The 19,190-nt window shown below is 39.8% G+C and overlaps 1 protein-coding gene across 7 annotated transcripts in view; it reads left to right on the top strand.

Moving 5' to 3' along the window:
• The window catches only part of TTC33 (tetratricopeptide repeat domain 33), a 75,237-nt gene extending 56,710 nt beyond the window's left edge, over positions 1-18,527 (top strand). For all 7 annotated transcript variants that reach the window (XM_051853785.3, XM_008262149.4, XM_008262146.5 and 4 more), the window contains exon 5: positions 17,469-18,527. In XM_051853785.3, the coding sequence (XP_051709745.1) occupies positions 17,469-17,822 (354 nt within the window). In that variant the 3' untranslated portion in view covers positions 17,823-18,527. The remainder of the gene's footprint in view (positions 1-17,468) is intronic.
• Positions 18,528-19,190: the final 663 nt, after the last annotated feature.

The following is a 19,190-nucleotide window of genomic DNA, read 5'->3' as shown; positions in this document are numbered from 1 at the left end:
AACCCGAGTCATTGGCAGGGAAAGGCAGAAAGAGCCTAGAGGGAATGAGGCTTGAAGCCCCACTGGGGAAAGTTCACCAGGCTGACTGGAAGAGAGAAAAAAAAAAAAAACGAATAAATAAGGGGAACTGGCACGGACACTAGCCTCTGTCTCCACGCAGCTTACAAAGCTGAGCAAGACAAAGAGCAGGCACCATTTTGGACATACTTAAGTGGCGCACGCCATCAGCCAAGCAGAAAAACCTGACTCTGGTGGGGAGAACTAGCTGGAGGTTAGAACCTAGTGAAAGTGTGGAGCTAACGAACTGAGACTGTGAAAATCTAAGGGTGGGTGAGAGAACTCATGGAGTACACAAACTCAGTAACCTTGGCAACCCGGTAAGAGACTGCTGAGAAATTTGAGACCACACTGAGGGCTGCATAGACACTTTGTGTGGTCCTTGGGGTAGAGCAAATACCAACAGGGGCCAGATTTCATACATCAGCTACCCTCAATTCCACTCAGCTGTGCGGAATTACTTCCCTTCTGAGTCAAAAAGAAAAAAAAAGAGCGAGCGAGAGAACACACTGAGTGAGTCACCTTTGGCACACCCTTAACCCTGAAGAACCAAACAGAGCTCTCTGGCCACACCCATCTCAGCCTCTAAGGATCCATCAAAAGCAGACAGTCCACTTAATCTAGAGTCATAGTATAACAAGAAAAAACACCACAGCGAAGAAACCAAAGAATATCTCTACAATGCCAAACAAACGCAGAAACTGAGGTAACAAGAACAAAGAAGACACTATGACGCCCCCAAATGATAAAGACACCCCAATTCAAGATTATGAAGATGACAAGATAGAAGAAGTGCAAGAAGTGGATCTCAAAAAATTGATAAGAACATTAAGAAGTTCTCAAAAACAAATGCTTGAACTACAGAAATCCTTACTGGACAGGATAGAAAATCTCTCTCGTGAAAATGAAATATTGAGGAGGAATCAAAATGAAATGAAGCAACTAGTAGAACATGAAACTGTGAAAGTGATGAGAAATCATAATGAAATGAAGAATTCAATAGATCAAATGACAAACACATTAGAGAGCCTTAAAAACAGAATGAGTGAAGCAGAAGAGAGAATATCAGATTTAGAAGACAGAGCACAGGAAAGGATACAGTCAAACCAAAGAAAAGAAGAGGAAATTAGAAATCTAAAAAATATTGTCGGGAATCTTCAGGATACTATTAAAAAAACCAACATTCGCATTCTAGGAGTTCCTGAAGGCATGGAGAGGGAGAAAGGATTAGAATGCCTTTTTAGTGAGATATTAGCAGAAAATTTCCCAGGTTTGGAGAAGGACAGAGACATCCTAGTACAGGAAGCTCATAGAACCCCTAGTAACCATGACCAAAAGAGATCTTCACCATGACACGTTGTAATTAAACTCACCACAGTGAAACAGAAAGAAAAGATCCTAAATGTGCAAGAGGGAAACGTCAGATTACTCTGAGGATCTCCAATCAGACTCACAGCAGACTTCTCATCAGAAACCCTACAGGCTAGAAGGGAATGGCAAGACATAGCCCAGGTACTAAGAGAGAAAAACTGCCATCCCAGAATATTATATCCTGCAAAGCTCTCATTTGTGAATGAAGGTTAAATATAGACCTTTCATAGCAAACAGAAATTGAAGGAATTTGTCGCCTATCGTCCAGCCCTGCAAAAGATGCTTAAAGATGTGTTACACACAGAAACACAGAAACACGGTCATCAATATGAAAGAAGGTAAAGGAAGGAAACCTCACAGCAAAAGATCACAGAAAGTTCAAAGCATATATTAGAAAATATCTTTGGCAAATGGCAGGGCAAAGTTACCACTTAACAATAGTCACATTGAACATTAATGGCCTGAACTGTCCAGTTAAAAGACACCGATTGGATGATTGGCTTAAGGAACAAAAACCCATCTATTTGCTGCTTACAAGAAACACATCTTTCCAACAAAAATGCATACAGACTGAAAGTGAAAGGCTGGAAAAAAATATACCATGCCAACAGAAATGAAAAAAGAGAAAAAGAGCGGGTGTAACCATCTTAACATCGGACAACATAAACTTTACCACAAAAACTGTTGAGACAAAGAGGGGCACTATATAATGATTAAAGGATCAATTCAACAGGAAGATATAATGATTATCAATGTATATGCACCTAATTACAGGGCACTGGTTTATTTAAAAGGTTTGTTAAGGGACTTAAAGGGAGACTTAGACCCCAATACAATAGTACTGGAGGACTTCAATACTCCACTCTCAGAAATAGACAGATCAAGAGGACAGAAGATCAACAAGGAGACAGTAAATTTAAACGACCCTATAGCCCAAGTGGATCTAACAGATATCTACAGAACTTTTCATCCTACACATAAAGCATTTGCATTCTTCTCTGCAGTACATGGAACCTTCTCTAGGACTGACCACATACTAGGCCATAAAGCTAGTCTCAGCAAATTCAAAAGAATTAGAATCATACCATGCAGCTTCTCAGACCACAGTGGAGTGAACATGGAAATTAGCAACTCAGGAATCCCTAGAGAGTATGCAAACACATGGAGATTGAACAACATGCTCCTGAATGAACACTGGGTCATAGAAGAAATCAAAAGAGAAATCAAAAACTTTCTGGAAGTAAATGAGGATAACAACACAACATATCAAAACTTATGGGATATGGTAAAAGCAGTGTTGAGAGGAAAGTTTATATCAATAGGTGCCTACATCAAGAAATTGGAAAGGCACCAAATAGATGAGCTTTCAATTCACCTCAAGGATCTAGAAAAACTGCAGGAAACCAGACCCAAATCTAGTAGAAGAAGAGAAATAATTAAAATCAGAGAAGAAATCAACAGGATTGATTACAAGAAAGCTGCCACGCGAAGAGCTGGTTTTTTGACAAAATGAATAAAATTGACACACCATTGACCCAACTAACTAAAAAAGGAAAAGAAAAGACGCAAATCAATAAAATCAGAGATGAAAAAGGAAACGTAACAACAGACACCACAGAAATATAAAGAATCATCAGAAATTACTACAAGGACTTGTATGCCAGCAAACAGGGAAATCTATCAGAAATGGATAGATTCCTGGACACATGCAACCTACCTAAATTGAACCAGGAAGACATAGAAAACCTAAATAGACCCATAACCGAGAAAGAAATTGAAACAGTAATAAAGGCCCTCCCAACAAAGAAAAGCCCAGGGCCAGATGGATTCACTGCTGAATTCTACCAGACATGTAAAGAAGAACTAACTCCAATTCTTCTCAAACTATTCAGAGCAATTGAAAAAGATGGAATCCCCCAAATTCTTTCTGTGAAGCCAGCATTACCTTAATCCCTAAGCCAGAGAAAGATGCAGCATTGAAAGAAAATTACAGACCAATATCCCTGATGAACATAGATGCAAAAATCCTCAACAAAATTCTTGCCAATAAATACAGCAACACATCAGAAAGATCATCCACCCAGACCAAGTGGGATTTATCCCTGGTATGCAGGGATGGTTCCAAGTTCACAAATCAATCAATGTGATACACCACATTAACAGACTGCAGAAGAAAAACCATATGATTATCTCAATAGACGTCGAGAAAGCATTTGATAAAATACAATACCCGTTCATGATGAAAACTCTAAGCAAATTGGGTATAGAAGGAACATTCCTCAATACAATCAAAGCAATTTATGAAAAACCCACGGCCAGCATCCTATTGAATGGGGAAAACTTGGAAGCATTTCTACTGAGATCTGGTACCAGACAGGGATGCCCACTCTCACCACTGCTATTCAACATAGTCCTGGAAGTCTTAGCCAGAGCCATAAGGTAAGAAAAAGAAATTAAAGAGATACAAATTGGGAAGGAAGAAGTCAAACTATCCCTCTTTGCAGATGATATGATAATTTACTTAGAGGATCCAAAGAACTCTACCAAGAGACTATTGGAACTCATAGAAGAGTTTGGCAAAGTAGCAGGATATAAAATCAATGCACAAAAATCAACAGCCTTTGTATACACAGGAAGTGCCACGGCTGAGAAAGAACTGCTAAGATCACTCCCATTCACAATAGCTACAAAACCAACCAAATACCTTGGAATAAACTTAACCAAGGATGTTAAAGATCTCTACAATGAGAGTTACAAAATCTTAAAGAAAGAAATAGAAGAGGATACCAAAAAATGGAAAAATCTTCCATGCTCATGGATTGGAAGAATCAACATCATCAAAATGTCCATTTTCCCAAAAGCAATTTATAGATTCAGTGCCATACCAATCAAGATACCAAAGACATTCTTCTCAGATCTGGAAAAAATGATGCTGAAATTCATAAGGAGACGCAGGAGACCTCGAATAGCTAAAGCAATCTTGTACAACAAAAACAAAGCCGGAGGCATCACAATACCAGATTTCAGGACATACTTCAGGGCAGTTGTAATCAAAACAGCATGGTACTGGTACAGAAACAGATGGATAGACCAATGGAACAGAATTGAAATACCAGAAGTCAACCCAAACATCTACAGCCAACTTATATTTGATCAAGGATCTAAAACCAATTCCTGGAGCAAGGACAGTCTATTCAATAAATGGTGCTGGGAAAACTGGATTTCCACATGCAGAAGCATGAAGCAAGACCCCTAACTTACACCTTACACAAAAATCCACTCAACGTGGATTAAATACCTAAATCTATGACCTGACATCATCAAATTATTAGAGAGCATTGGAAAAACCCTGCAAGATATTGGGACCGGCAAAGACTTCCTGGAAAAGACCCTGGAGGCACAGGCAGTCAAAGCCAAAGTTAACTATTGGGATTGCATCAAATGGAGAAGTTTCTGTGCTTCAAAAGAAACAGTCAGGAGAGTGAAGAGGCAACCGACAGAATAGGAAAAAATATTTGCAAACTATGCTACAGATAAAGGATTAATAACCAGAATCTACAAAGAGATCAAGAAACTGCACAACAAGAAACTAACAACCCACTTAAGAGATGGGCCAAGGACCTCAATAGACTTTTTTCCAAAGAGGAAATCCAAAAGGCCAACAGGCACATGAAAAAATGTTCAAGATCACTAGCAATCAGGGAAATGCAAATCAAGTCCAAAATAAATTTTCCCCTGACTCCAATTAGAATGGCTTACATTCAGAAATCTACCAACAACAGATGCTGGCGAAGATGTGGGGAAAAAGGGACACTAATCCACTGTTGGTGGGAATGTAAACTGGTAAAGCCACTATGGAAGTCAGTCTGGAGATTCCTCAGAAACCTGAATATAACCCTACCATTCAACCCAGCCATTCCACTCCTTGGAATTTACCTAAAGGAAATTAAATTGGCAAACAAACAAGCTTTCTGGACATTAATTTTTATTGCAGCTCAATTCATAATGGCTAAGACCTGGAATCAACCTAAATGCCCATTATCTATAGACTGGATAAAAAATTACGGGATATGTACTCTACAGAGTACTGTACAGCAGTCAAAAACAGTGAAATCCGGTCATTTGCAATAAGGTGGAGGAATCTGGAAAACATCATGCTGAGTGAAATAAGCCTGTCCCAAAAGGACAAATATCATATGTTCTCCCTGATCGGTGACAACTAACCGAGCACCAAAAAGGAAACCTGTTGAAGTGAAATGGACACTATGAGAAAAAGTGACTTGATCATCCCTTGCCCTGACTGTTGAAGAACAACTTAATACTTTATACCTCCTAGTATTTTTTTGTTTGTTCTACTTAATACTATTGGTTGAATTCTGTAATTAACACACAGTTATTCTTAAGTGTTGATACTTAACTGAAAAAATGATCCCTGTTAAATATAAGAGTTGGAACAGGAGAGGGAAGAGATGTACAATTTGGGACATGCTCAGACTGACTTGCCCCAAATGGTAGAGTTAGAAATGTGACAGGAGATTCCAATTCTATCCCATCAAGGTGGAATGTGCCAATGCCATCTCACTAGTCCAAGTGATCAATTTCTGTTCACAATTGATTATAATGATAGGACTAAGAGTAAAAGGGATCACATAAACAAGACTAGTGTCTGAAAATACTAACCTATAGAATAAAAAAGGGAGAGAACGATCCAACATGAGAAGCGGGATATACAGCAGACTCATAGAATGGTGGATGTCCTAAACAGCACTCTGGCCTCAGAATCAGCCCTTAAGGCATTCGGATCCAGCTGAAAAGCCCATGAGAGTATTTCAGGCATGGAAAGCCAAGACACTCTGGGGAAAAAAAAAAAAGGAAGACCTAAATGAAAGATCTCTGCGAGTGAGATCCCAGTGGAAAGAACAGGTCATCAAAGAAGGAGGTACCTTTCTCTGAAGGGAGGAGAGAACTTCCACTTTGACTATGACCTTGTCTAAATATGATCAGAGTCGGTGAACTCAAAAGGCTTCCATAGCCTTGGCAACTCATCACAAGAGCCTAGGGTGATTACTGATGCCATAAACAAGAGTGTCAATTTGTTAAGTCAACAACAGGAGTCACTGTGCACTTACTCCTCATGTAGGATCTGTGTCCTTAATGTGCTGTACATTGTGATTTAATGCTATAACTGGTACTCAAACAGTATTTTTCACTTTGTGTTTCTATGTGGGTGCAAACTGTTGAAATCTTTACTGAATATATACTAAACTGATATTCTGTGTATAAAGAGAATTGAAAATGAATCTTGATGTGAATGGAAGGGGAGAGAGCGGGAAAGGGGAGGGTTGTGGGTGGGAGGGAAGTTATGGGGGGGGGGGTTAGCTATTGTAATCCATAAGCTGTACTTTAGAAATTTATATTCATTAAATAAAAGTTGAAAAAATTCCTATTGTTGATTTTGGATTTTCTTTATACTATTACTGTGAGATTTTCCGCCTTCACCTTTTTTCATAGTGATGACCATGTTTCTGTGTGTAGTAAATCCTTTAGTAAGGCTGGACAGGTGGTGATGGATTCTTTCAATTTCTGTTTGTTATGGAAGGTCTTTATTTCATTTCCATTCATGAATGAGAGCTTTGTATAGTATTCTTGGTTGAGAGTTTTTTATTTTTTTCTTAAAACTTGGAATATATCTCGCCATTCTCTCCTAGGCTGTAGGGTTTTTGATGAGAAGTCAGCTCTGAGTCTAACCGGAGATCCTCTACATTATTCTGGCATTTCTGTGGTGTAGTTTTCAGAATCTTTTCTTTATGTATTATTGTGAAGAGTTTGACTACAATGTTGCATGATGAAGATATTATCTGGTCACGTCTATTAGGAGTTCTAAGTGCTTCTTGTACTTGGACTTCCCTTTCTTTCTCCAAATTAGGGTAGTTTTCCATTATTATTTCACTAAAAAGGCTTTCTAATCCTTTCCACGCCTTCAGGTATTCCTTAGACCCTATGTTGGATCATTGGATAGTATTCTGTAAATCTACAACAGTGTTTTTTAGCTTTTCTAATTTCTTCTTTTTTTTTGATCTTACTGTAAAATTTCCAGAGATTTGTCTTCTAATTCAGATATTTTTTCTTCTGCCTCACTGAGTCTGTTGTTAAGACTTCCCACTGCATTTTTTTTTTTTTAAGATTTATTTATTTGTTTGAAAGTTACAGTTACACAGAGAGGGAAGGAGAGGTTCACTCTCCACATGGCTGCAATGGCTGCAGCTGCACCAATCCAAAGCCAGGAGCCAGGAGCTTCCTCTGGGTCTTCCCACCCTGGTGCAAGGGTCCAAGGACTTGGGCCATCTTCTAGTGTTTTCCCAGGCCATAGCAGAGAGCTGAATGGTAGTGGAACAGCTGGGACTCGAACTGGCGCCCATATGGGATGGGGCAGCTTTACTCACTACACCACAGCACTGGCCCCTTCACTGCATTTTAAATTTGATCTATTGAATTCCTCCTTTCTAATACTTCATTTTGATTTCTCTTTGAAATCTCAATTTCATGAGAAAAAATTTCCTTCATGTCGTGTATGGATTTCTTTAATTCATGGATTTGCTTCTGGTTACTTCTTTTTTCTTTCTTTCTTTCTTTCTTTTTTTGACAGGCAGAGTTAGACAGTGAGAGAGAGAGAGAGACAGAGAGAAAGGTCTTCCTTTTCCGTTGGTTCACTCCCCAAATGGCTGCTAAGGCCAGCGCGTTGTGCCAATCCAAAGCCAGGAGCCAGGTGCTTCCTCCTGGTCTCCCATGAGGGTGCAGGGCCCAAGCACTTGGGCCATCCTCCACTGCCTTCCCGGGCCATAGCAGAGAGCTGGACTGGAAGAGGAGCAACCAGGACAGAATCCAGTGCCCCAACTGGGTCTAGAACCTGGGTGCCAGTGCCGTAGGCAGAGAGCTAGCAAAGTGAGCCATGGTGCTGGCCCTTCTGGTTACTTGTAAGTAATCCTATGATCAGTTTTTTGAATTCCATTTCTGGCATTTTTCTATTTCTTCATCTTCACATTCTAGTATTGAAGTGTTGTGTTGCATCATGTTGTCTTCTTTATTCTTGTTTCTTGAATTTCTGCATTTATTTTTACTCATTTTTAGAGATAATTGTTGGTTTTCTTTCCCCCCTGTGATGACTTATCTTTTAACTGTACCTCTGTGGCTTAGTGGAGTATCTGCTCTTTCACTGAGTACCCAGAGGCGTGTGTGGGGTATGGCCAGGGAGCTTTGTTCAGTGCTTTGGGATGAGCGGATTGTACAAGGTGTGGGGAGCAGCTCGGACTAGACTAAGTTACTGGAATTAAGACTTATTCTGTGCATCTGCTCTCCCACAATATGGCGCTGGGAGAGAAGAAAACAGCTTCTACACAGCTGCCTCCAGTTCAGCCAATAAACTGTAGGACTTGCTCCTTATTGGAGGAGAGCAGCGTACTCGGCGTGTGGGCAGCCGAGTTAGGATTGGCGGAGGAGGACTATAAAGGAGGAGAGAGACGGCATGCACCAGGAACATCTAAGGGGAACATCTAAGGGGAACATCTAAGGGAACACCTGTGCAGCCCCCGAGAGAGCCGGCCGGCGGTGTGCCGCTCCCCTGCGGAAGTGGGGAATGTGGCCAGGGGGAACTGCCCTTCCACGGAGGTGGAAGGGATAGTAGCCAACCCGGGAAGAACCAGCAGCAAACCCGGGGAGGGCCGAGCAGACGAAAGAACAGCGCAGGGTCCAGTGTCGTTCCTCCACGAAGAGGGGGAGCGACATAATGGTGCCGTGACTCGGATATGAAGCCTAGGCAGGGTTTAGTGTCGTTCCTCCACGAAGAGGGGGAGCGACACAAGGTGACACCCAAGTTAGGTGTGTAATCTCTCTCTCTCTCTCTCTCTCTTTTTTATCTGAGAGGATGGTCTGATAAGCCCTGTTGGTGTGGTCTCATGCTCACCTTATCTCTTCTGTGGAAACCTGTGCGTGGGCTCTAGCTCAAGTGGATACAGTATTCATCTGCGCTGCCACAAGATCCACACAAAGGATCCATGCAGCCCTCAGTATGAGCACAGATCTGGCAGCAATGAATCTAACCAGGAAATCAGGAGCCTTCAGTGTGTGGGGCCGCCCACAGTGATTGCTCAGAGACCCAGCCACTCTTTGTTCACTCCCATGCAGCCATAGTGTTTTCACAGTCAGTCCCATCACACAAGGCTCCCACAGTTGGGAGCACCCAGCCCCTGTCAGTTCTCCCAGCCAGACTCAGGTGTCTCCTTTCAGATGGTTGCTGGGCACGCAGATGCAAGGTGGTACAGCTGTTATGTATGTCCAAAATGGCGTCCACCCTCTCTCAGCTAGTTACAGGTCTTCGGTGTCAGGTGGTTGGGGAGAGAAATATACCCATCCTCCTTTTTCCCTCTAGGTTGGTAGGTACACTTTTCCCCATGGGGCTCCAAGCCAGACTAATGCCAGACTTTTCCCTCAGCTTTATCACTAGTGGCTTGGGCTGCTGCAGTCTGGTCTCACCTTACTCTCCAAAGGTGCTGAGGCTCTTGACTACTGGAGTCCTGAGTTGTCCACACCCTCTATGTAGATTCACAGTGTCTCTCTAATTTTCGTGGAGTTTTCTCTGCCGTTTTCTTCCTAACTCTTCCCTGAGACTGCACTCTCTTCACTTTTTTTTTTTTTTTAACTATCTTCCCCTGGACTAAAGCAATAAGCTCCCTCCCTATTCCACCATCTTCCCTCTTTGTTCTGGCTTTCTTTTCTTTTGCTGCTTTCAATATTCTCTCTTTTCTTGACATTTAATTTAATTATAATGCATCTTGTGTGAATCTCTTTGTGTTCATCCTACTAGTTTCTTAGATCTGAGTGTCCATTTTTTTTTTTTCAGATTTGAGAAGTTTTTAACTGTATATCTGACTGAAGAATCCTTCTAGTCTCTTCTTTTTGGTCTTTCTGAGACTCCCATAATATATAAATTGGTCCACTTTAAGGTGTCTGATAAATCCTTCATGCTTTCTTTGTACTTTCTCATTCTTTTCTCTTTTTGCTCTTGTTAAATAATTTCTAATAACCTGTTTTTCTGCTCATTGATCCTTTCTCCTGCTTGCTCTAGTATGCTGTTGAACTTCTCTAGTAAATTTTTAAGTTCATTTATATTCCTTTAGATTCATGAATTCTGTTTGGTAGTTTCATATATTTTCTGTATCTGTTGATGTTCTCACTATGTTCAGGCATTATTCTCTTGACTTGGTGAGTATTTTTTGGTGGTTATTTTTTTTAAAGATTTATTTTTTTATTTATTTGAAAGTCAGAGTTACACAGAGAGAGAGGAGAGGCCGAGAGAGAGGTCCTCCATCCGATGGTTCACTCCCCAGTTGGCCTTAATGGCTGGAGCTGCACCAGTCCGAAGCCAGGAGCCGAGAGCTTCCTCCAGGTCTCCCACGCAGGTGCAGGGCCTTTTGAGCCATCCTCCACCACCTTCCCAGGCCATAGCAGAGAGCTGGGTTGGAAGTGTAACAGCCGGGTCTTAAACCAGCACCTGTTGCTATGGATTCGTTCTGAGAGGAGGTGCGCAGTGGGGGCAACAGGCGTGGAGTCACCACATAGACACCAGGAGTCAGGTGAAAGCAGGCCAAAGGCGAACGGCCCACAAACTCATTTATTTCAGTTGGTAGAGCAGCTTATATAGCTGAGGCAGCCAATCTGGTCAATCCCTAACCAATCACTGCCTGTTGCTAGGCAGGCTCCTTTGCCAGGTGGGTTCTGAAGCCATTCCTGAGTAACTGATGCTCGCTTGCCAGTGGTCATCTTGGCACGGCCTTCTCATTCCACCATAGGCGCCCATATGAGATGCTGGCACTTCAGGCCAGGGCGTTAACTCACTGTGCCACAGCACTGATCCCTGGTGGTTATTTTGAATTCCTTGTCAGATAAACCATATATCTCCATTTAAAAAAAATTTTTTTTTTTGTATTTTTTGACAGGCAGAGTGGACAGTGAGAGAGAGAGAGACAGAGAGAAAGGTCTTCCTTTGCCGTTGGTTCACCCTCCAATGGTTGCCGCGGCTGGCGCACCGCGCTGATCCGATGGCAGGAGCCAGGTACTTATCCTGGTCTCCCATGGGGTGCAGGGCCCAAGGACTTGGGCCATCCTCCACTTCACTCCCTAGCCGCAGCAGAGAGCTGGCCTGGAAGAGGGGCAACCGGGACAGAATCCAGTGCCCCGACCGGGACTAGAACCCGGTGTGCCGGTGCCGCAAGGCGGAGGATTAGCCTAGTGAGCCATGGCACTGGCCCATATATCTCCATTTAAAAAAAGTTGTTTATTTATTTATTTGAAAGAGTTACAGAGAGGCAGAGGCAGAGAGAGAGCGAGCTCTTCAATCCACTGGTTCATTCACCAGATGGCCACAACGGCTGGAGCTGTGCCAGTCCCAAAGGGACAAATACCATCTATTCTCTCTGATCTGTGATAAGTAACAGAGCACCTAAAACAAAATCTTTAAATGAAATTGACAGTTTAACAAGGGATGACTTAAGCTGCCCTTGTCTTGACTGTCAAGGAACAGTTTCAGTTTTTTTTTTTTTTTTTCAGTTTTTTCTTCATACTATACTATACTGCTATACTAACAGAGTTAATCATTTATGTATAAAGTCAATTGAGGATTGATCCCAATAAAAAATGAGAGTGATTACAAGAGAGGGAGGAAAAAGTTTATAACTGTAAAGCTGTATAGTTCTGCATACATTCCTACAGACTTCCTTCTGAGGGTACAGTTTAAAAACTTGTCATGGGACCACATTCTCATTAAGCTGGGTGGTAAAAATGCCATCTTAAGTGTTAAAGTGATCATATGGATAGGATTAAGTGTTAAAGTGATCATATAAAAAGGATCAAGTGTCTGGTAATAATAATAAATAGAATTTAAAAGGAGTGAATGCTCCAACGTGGGAAGCAGTCCACCCAGAAGACTCACAGAATGACAATTGCTTTAAGTAACACTGTGACCTCAGAATCAGCCCCTAAGGCTTCCTGGTCTGGCCGAGAAGCCCATGAGAGTATTTCAGGCATGTAAAGTCAAGACATTGTGGCAAAAAATGTTTTACATTAAGGTTTTCTGTTAGTGAGACCCTGGTGGAAAGAAATGGCCATCAAAGAAAGATTGCTTTTCTCTAAAGAGAGGAGAGAACTTCCACTTTGCTTATGACCCTGTCTAAATACTGATGGAGTTTGTAGATTCAGAAGGCTTCCATAGCCTAAGCAGCTCATGTGAAGAGCCTTTGGTGATCACTGACATCATACATAATAGTGTTACTTGTTAAATTAACGACAGGAGTCATTGTGCACTAACTCCCTATGTAGAACCTCTGTCCTCAATGAGTTGCATTATGAGAGTTAACTGTAAAACTTGTTCTCAGTTTTTGTTGTATGTGTGTGTGTGCATGTGTGTGCAAATTGTTGAAATCTTTACTTAGAATAGAGTTGATCTTCTGTGTACAAAGTTAATTGAAAATGGATCTTAATGGAGAATGAGGCTGGGAAGGGGAGAGGGAGGAGGAAGTGGTTTGGGAGTATGGGTTGGAGGGAAGTCTGGTGGGGAGAATCACTATTTTTTTTCTTTTTTTAAACTTTTATTTAATGAATATAAATTTCTAAAGTACAGCTTATGGATTACAATGGCTAACCCCCCCAATAACTTCCCTCCCACCCACAACCCTCCCCTTTCCCGCTCTCTCCCCTTCCATTCACATCAAGATTCATTTTCAATTCTCTTTTTACACAGAATATCAGTTTAGTATATATTCAGTAAAGATTTCAACAGTTTGCACCCACATAGAAACACAAAGTGAAAAATACTGTTTGAGTACCAGTTATAGCATTAAATCACAATGTACAGCACATTAAGGACACAGATCCTACATGAGGAGTAAGTGCACAGTGACTCCTGTTGTTGACTTAACAAATTGACACTCTTGTTTATGGCATCAGTAATCACCCTAGGCTCTTGTGATGAGTTGCCAAGGCTATGGAAGCCTTTTGAGTTCACCGACTCTGATCATATTTAGACAAGGCCATGGTCAAAGTGGAAGTTCTCTCCTCCCTTCAGAGAAAGGTACCTCCTTCTTTGATGGCCCCGTACTTTCCACTGGGATCTCACTCATGGAGATCTTTCATTTAGGTCATTTTTTTTTTTCCCCAGAGTGTCTTGGCTTTCCATGCCTGAAATACTCTCATGGGCTTTTCAGCCAGATCCGCATGCCTTTAGGGCTGAGAGAATCACTATATTTCTAAAGTTGTACTTATGAAATTTGTATTCCTTAAAAAATTAACAAATAAATAAATTATCAAAGAGTATAAAACTCTAAGAAGAAAATGTAGGTGAAAATCTTTGTGACCTTCATTTCAGAAAAATTTTCTTAGATATGACACCTGAAGCACAAGCAACAAAAAGGAATATAGATAAGTTGGACATCAAAAAGAAACACTTTTACCTCAGAGGATACCATTAGGAAAGTAAAAATAAACTCGGAAAGCGGAAGAAAATTTTTACAAATCATATATTTGATAAAGCTCTTTTCTAGAATATATAAATACTCTTATAACTCAAAAACAGAAAGACAAATACTAAGTTTTTAAGTGGGGAAAGGATCTGGATAAATTTTTTTTCAATGAAGGTATACTTGTATTAACAGCTAATAAGCACCTTAAAAGATGCTAAGCAATCTTAGCATCAGGAAATACAAATCAAAACCACACTGAGCTACTACTTAACATCCATTAAGAAAACTGTCCTAAAAAAGCTGGTTGATTGAGAGTATTGCTGGTGGGAATGTAAATTGTTACAGCTACTTTAGAAGACAGTCTGGCAGTTCTTCAAAAAAATGAAGCATAGAGTTAGCATATGGACATAGCAATTCTGTTAGTTTATATCTAAGAGAAATGTGGATGCTTGTGTATACAAAAACTTGTATGTAAATGTTCATAATAGCACTGTAATGTCCAGGATGTGAAAACAACTGAAATTCCATCAACTGATAAGTGGATAAGCAAAATGTGGTACATCTATACATTTTTTATTCAGCAATGAAAAGAAATGAAGTATTGATACTTGTTACAGCATGGACGAACCTTGAAAACAATATTTGAAGTGAAATAAACCAGACACAAAATGCCGCTTGTTGTATGGTTTCATTTATATGATAGGTACAGAGTAGGCAGAGACAGAAAGATTGATTAATGGTTGCCTGGAGTTGGGGTCTTGGAGAATACTGATAGATGCAGAGTTTCCTTTTTGGGGTGATAAATTGTTCTGAATTTGGTTTTGGCAATGGCTGCATAGCTCTCTGAATATATTAAGCACCACTTAACTATATACATGGGTTTAAAATTTTAATGAATATGAGGGGTGGGTGTTTTGTGCAGTAGTTAAGATGCTACTTGGGACACCCACATCCTGCATTAAGTAACTAGGATTGAGTCCCTGACTATTCATCCAAGTTTAGCTTCTTGCTAAGATACACCCTTGTAGGCAGAAGGTGATGGCCCAAGTACTCAGGTCCCTGTCATCAACATGGGAGACTCAGATGAATTCCAGGCTCCTGGCTTTGGCCTGGCGCAGCTTCATCTGTGGCAGGCATGTGGGAAGTGAACCAGTAGATGAAGATCTTTTTCTTTCTGTCTGTCTCTCTGCTTTTCAAATAAAAATTAAAATAAATAATTAAAAAATCTAGTAAATACAATCATCATTTTAACATTTTGTTAGGCATTTAGTTGATACATTGAGGAAGTATTTATTTAATACTTCTTTTTATATTCCTAGAGCCATTTGTCTTAGATTATAAAGAACATTCAAGGCACAGTACCCTTATAGAGCTAAGCACATGATTTACGTGCTCAGTCACACATGCTGATTAATTTACTGATTTTTTAATCTTTGAATGAAATTAAGTCATCAAGATTTCATTATACTTTTGATGATTTGTTACATCCAATTAGAGATGAACTAAGTGAAAGATTGATAACTTTTTAAAATTTAACAAATATTACACAAAACTTCCAATGATTTCTTATTAGGTAAACATCACACTTTTTTTGGGCTGGAATTCTTGCTGCAATTAAAAAATTCATCTACTGGGTTAGATGTTTAACAGAGCAGTTAAAGAAGCCATTTGAAATACCTACATTTATTGGAGTGACTGAATTTGAGTCCTGCTTCTGGTTCCAATTCCAGTTTCTTCCTAATGCACACCCTTTGAGGCAGCGTGGGATGGCTCAAGGATTTGAGTCCCTGTCATCCATGTGGGAGACCTGAATTGAGTTCCTGACTCTTGATTTCTTTTCTTTTTTCTTTTTTCTTTTTTAAAGTCCATAGAGCATGGAGTTGAATCATAGGTTTATTTCAGTGAAGCAGTTTAGAAATCCATGCATAGTTTTTTCCTAATACACATTTTCTATGATTTTTTTTTTTTTTTTAGATTTATTTTATTTGAAAGATAGAGTTACAGAGAGAGGTAGAGACAGAGAGAGGTCTTCCATCCTCTGGTTCACTCCCCAGATGGCCACAACAGCTGGAGCTGCGCCTATCTGAAGCCAGGAGCCAGGAGCTTCTTCTAGGTCTCCCACATGGGTGTAGGGGCCCAAGCACTTGAGCCATCTTCTACTGCTGTCCCAGGCCATAGCAGAGAGCTGGATCGGAAAAGGAGCAGCCAGGACTAGAACTGGCGTCCATATGGGATGCTGGCGCTTTAGGCCAGGGCTTTAACCTGCTGCGCCACAGCGCCGGCCCCCTGACTCTTGGTTTCACCATGACCCGGCCATGCCTGTTGTGGGCATTTTAGGGAGTGAGCCTGTAGATGAAATATCTCTGTCTCTGTTTCTCTCTCTGTCTCTCAGTCTCTTTCTGTGTATCCATCTCTCTGCTTTTCAGATAAATAAACTAAAATGTAAAACTGCAACTACCCTTTTTCATTCACTGCTTCACATAGTTATTTCTGTATATCTATTTTTGATAATATCTGAAGGATATCTGAAGACTGTGAATTCAGTACATTGTGTGGGATCCTAAAACAGATCTGCTTGCATGAGGATCCTCTAGCCAGAGAGTGAGTATTCTCAGAGAGAATAACACACAGTAGATTTAGACTAGTAGTTCTCAACTGAAGGCAGTTTTGCCTCAGGTACATTTGTCAACATTTGGAGACATTTTGGGTTATCACAATGTGGGAAAGAGAACTGTATTGCATCTGGTGGGTATAGGTCAGGGATGTTGCTGAACCTCCCACAGTACAAGTAGTGGCTCCCTTCATTCCAGAAAGAGAATTACCCAGACCTCAATGTCAGTAGTGCTTACATTGTCTTTGATTCAGGCTGAACTGGAGCTCTTGTAAGGGCAATTTAACATAGTAAATAAGAACACTCTCGATCCATACAGTCTGAGTTTGCTTCCTAGCTCTGCTGCTTTCTAGCTCACACCTTTGCTAACCGATCTCTGTGCTTCTGTAAAATAGTACTGAAAACAGTAACCATGTCTACTTCATTGGATTATTATGAGGATGATTGAGTTAATACATGTCAGTCTATAGAATAGTGTCTAGAATGTAGTAAACCCCAATAAATATTCGCATTATTAAGATCTAAACTCTTGGCTTCAAAGTTATACATTCCTCATACTTTCCTGATAGTGGTTTTGCCTCGGAAATCCCCAGATTAATATATGTTCTGGTCTGTAAGAGCTAAGCAGTGTATTTACTTTTCTTTGAACTCTAATATCTATTCCTCCATTTGGTGGCTTTTAATCCATCAACACTTTGTCAGTGACTTTTTTTTGCACACTTCTGTAATGTTTGTTCCCACAATCATTATCTGCTGACTAGGTGAGGCCTGACTTTCTATCCTTTATATTCTATTGCATTAAAGTAATGCATTAGAATGTATACATATAGGTGTACACACACACACACACACACACACACAATTTTATTAAACCTGTTTGTTGTGAAACAAACAAAAACCTCTGACTTTTTTTTTTCTAGGCAATTCGAAGTTTTCAAGTAGCCCTTCATATCTATCCCATGAACCCTGAAATTTGGAAGGAAGACCTTTCTTGGGCAAGAACACTTCAGGAGCAACAGAAAGTAGCACAGAGTATCAAGAAAAGTGAAGCACCAGCTGAAGTGACACATTTTTCACCAAAGTCCATTCCTGACTATGACTTTGAAAGTGATGAGATTGTTGCTGTTTGTGCAGCTATTGCTGAGAAACAGAAGACAGTTTCAGCAAATAAAACCATGGTTATTGTGTCGGCTTCTGGGACCGTAGAGACTGTCACCAAGAAGGCAGATGGTGCTCCACCACCAGATGGATCTGTGTTTATCAAAGCCCGATGAAGCTGTATGTGTAGAGGAATTATTTGAATCTGTCTTTTTGATTGCCACATGAAGTTTAGACATAGGAACATTTGCTCTGGTGAAAGAGGACAGAACTCCTGCTTGTAAAATAAATTCTTCAGATGAGGCATGTAACAACTCAGTGGTAGAATTTTTCTATTGTGTTTGGAGTATGCTTTCATAAGTTATGATTTATACTTTCAAGATTAGAATTCTAAGTAATTTTTTTGATTAATAAACTTAATGGAAATGTATAAATGAACACATTTTAAAGACACAGCTTGAAAAGTGTGTTCATGATTAGTTAACTTGATGGTGAATGTTATTAAAATGCTGACTCATTGACTTGTTTTAGGATAAAGTGATTTCTTTCTGTCTTAGAAATAAACCATTGCTCTTCGATTTTTCTTGTTTCACTACTGTAAGTTTATCAGAAAGCTTGAGTATTTTTTGATAATAATTTTGATTCAAAGTTATCATTTTGTTCTATGTGGAATCTTTGAAAGTGTGGCTGAAAATGCATGCAGTTGTGTACATTCTCAACCTTTTCTGGTTTCTTTGAGTTCTGATTTGTGCTTCCATTTTCACTTTAAAGTTGTAACAATGGTAGTTTTCTCTTTCAGTATTTGATAAATGTATGAAGTATTGATAAATGTCAGAGTGATTTTTTTAATAAAAGTCTTGCAGTAGATGGGGTAATCCTTACCACAAGTGAGTCATTTTTAAAACAATGACATTATGTGCATGTGATTGAAATTATACTGCTTAATGATATCAATCAAAAAGCAATATTTTTTCAAAAACTCAAATAACTTTGAAAACACTTTTAGTCTCTAAAGCTCAACAAACCTTGAAAACCCTTATTTCTTGTTTCTGACTTTCCAACTGATGATTTAGAATTACTTTTCTAGTAACTTTTTTGGAACTAGTCAGTGAAATGAAAAGTAACTCGAAGTCTAAACAACTAACATATCTTTCTAGAAATAAAAATGTAGGAATGTTGCTATTAGAATACCAATTAGTGAAAAATTTTAGCAAAAAAATGCATAGAAACTGGATTGTGTTTTTTAGTTCTGTCCCATGAGTAGAAGGATACATTAAGTAGAGTTAATGTTAAGTGAAGGCCCAAACACTTTCATAAATCAAGAGTACCACTGCTAATATGAATCGCTTGTATGTCATATGTATTGTAGTAAAACTGTGTAGAACTATTGAATACTGTTACTTCTGACCCTCAGGAAGATATTAGTGTAAATTTAATTTTACTTTTTTTAGAAGTAAGATAAACTACTTTGTGTTGAGAAATCTTACCTAACACTGTTGAGCATATAAGTAATGGTCTTCTTTTCTATGAGGATGATTTTTGAA

The sequence above is a fragment of the Oryctolagus cuniculus genome, chromosome 14, assembly GCF_051225735.1.
Source record: "Oryctolagus cuniculus isolate XC-2025 breed Fujian yellow rabbit chromosome 14, ASM5122573v1, whole genome shotgun sequence".
In the NCBI taxonomy this organism is placed as follows: Eukaryota; Metazoa; Chordata; class Mammalia; order Lagomorpha; family Leporidae; genus Oryctolagus; species Oryctolagus cuniculus.
Note: the sequence above shows the minus strand (reverse complement) of the source record. Positions and strands in the feature narration are given on the sequence as shown.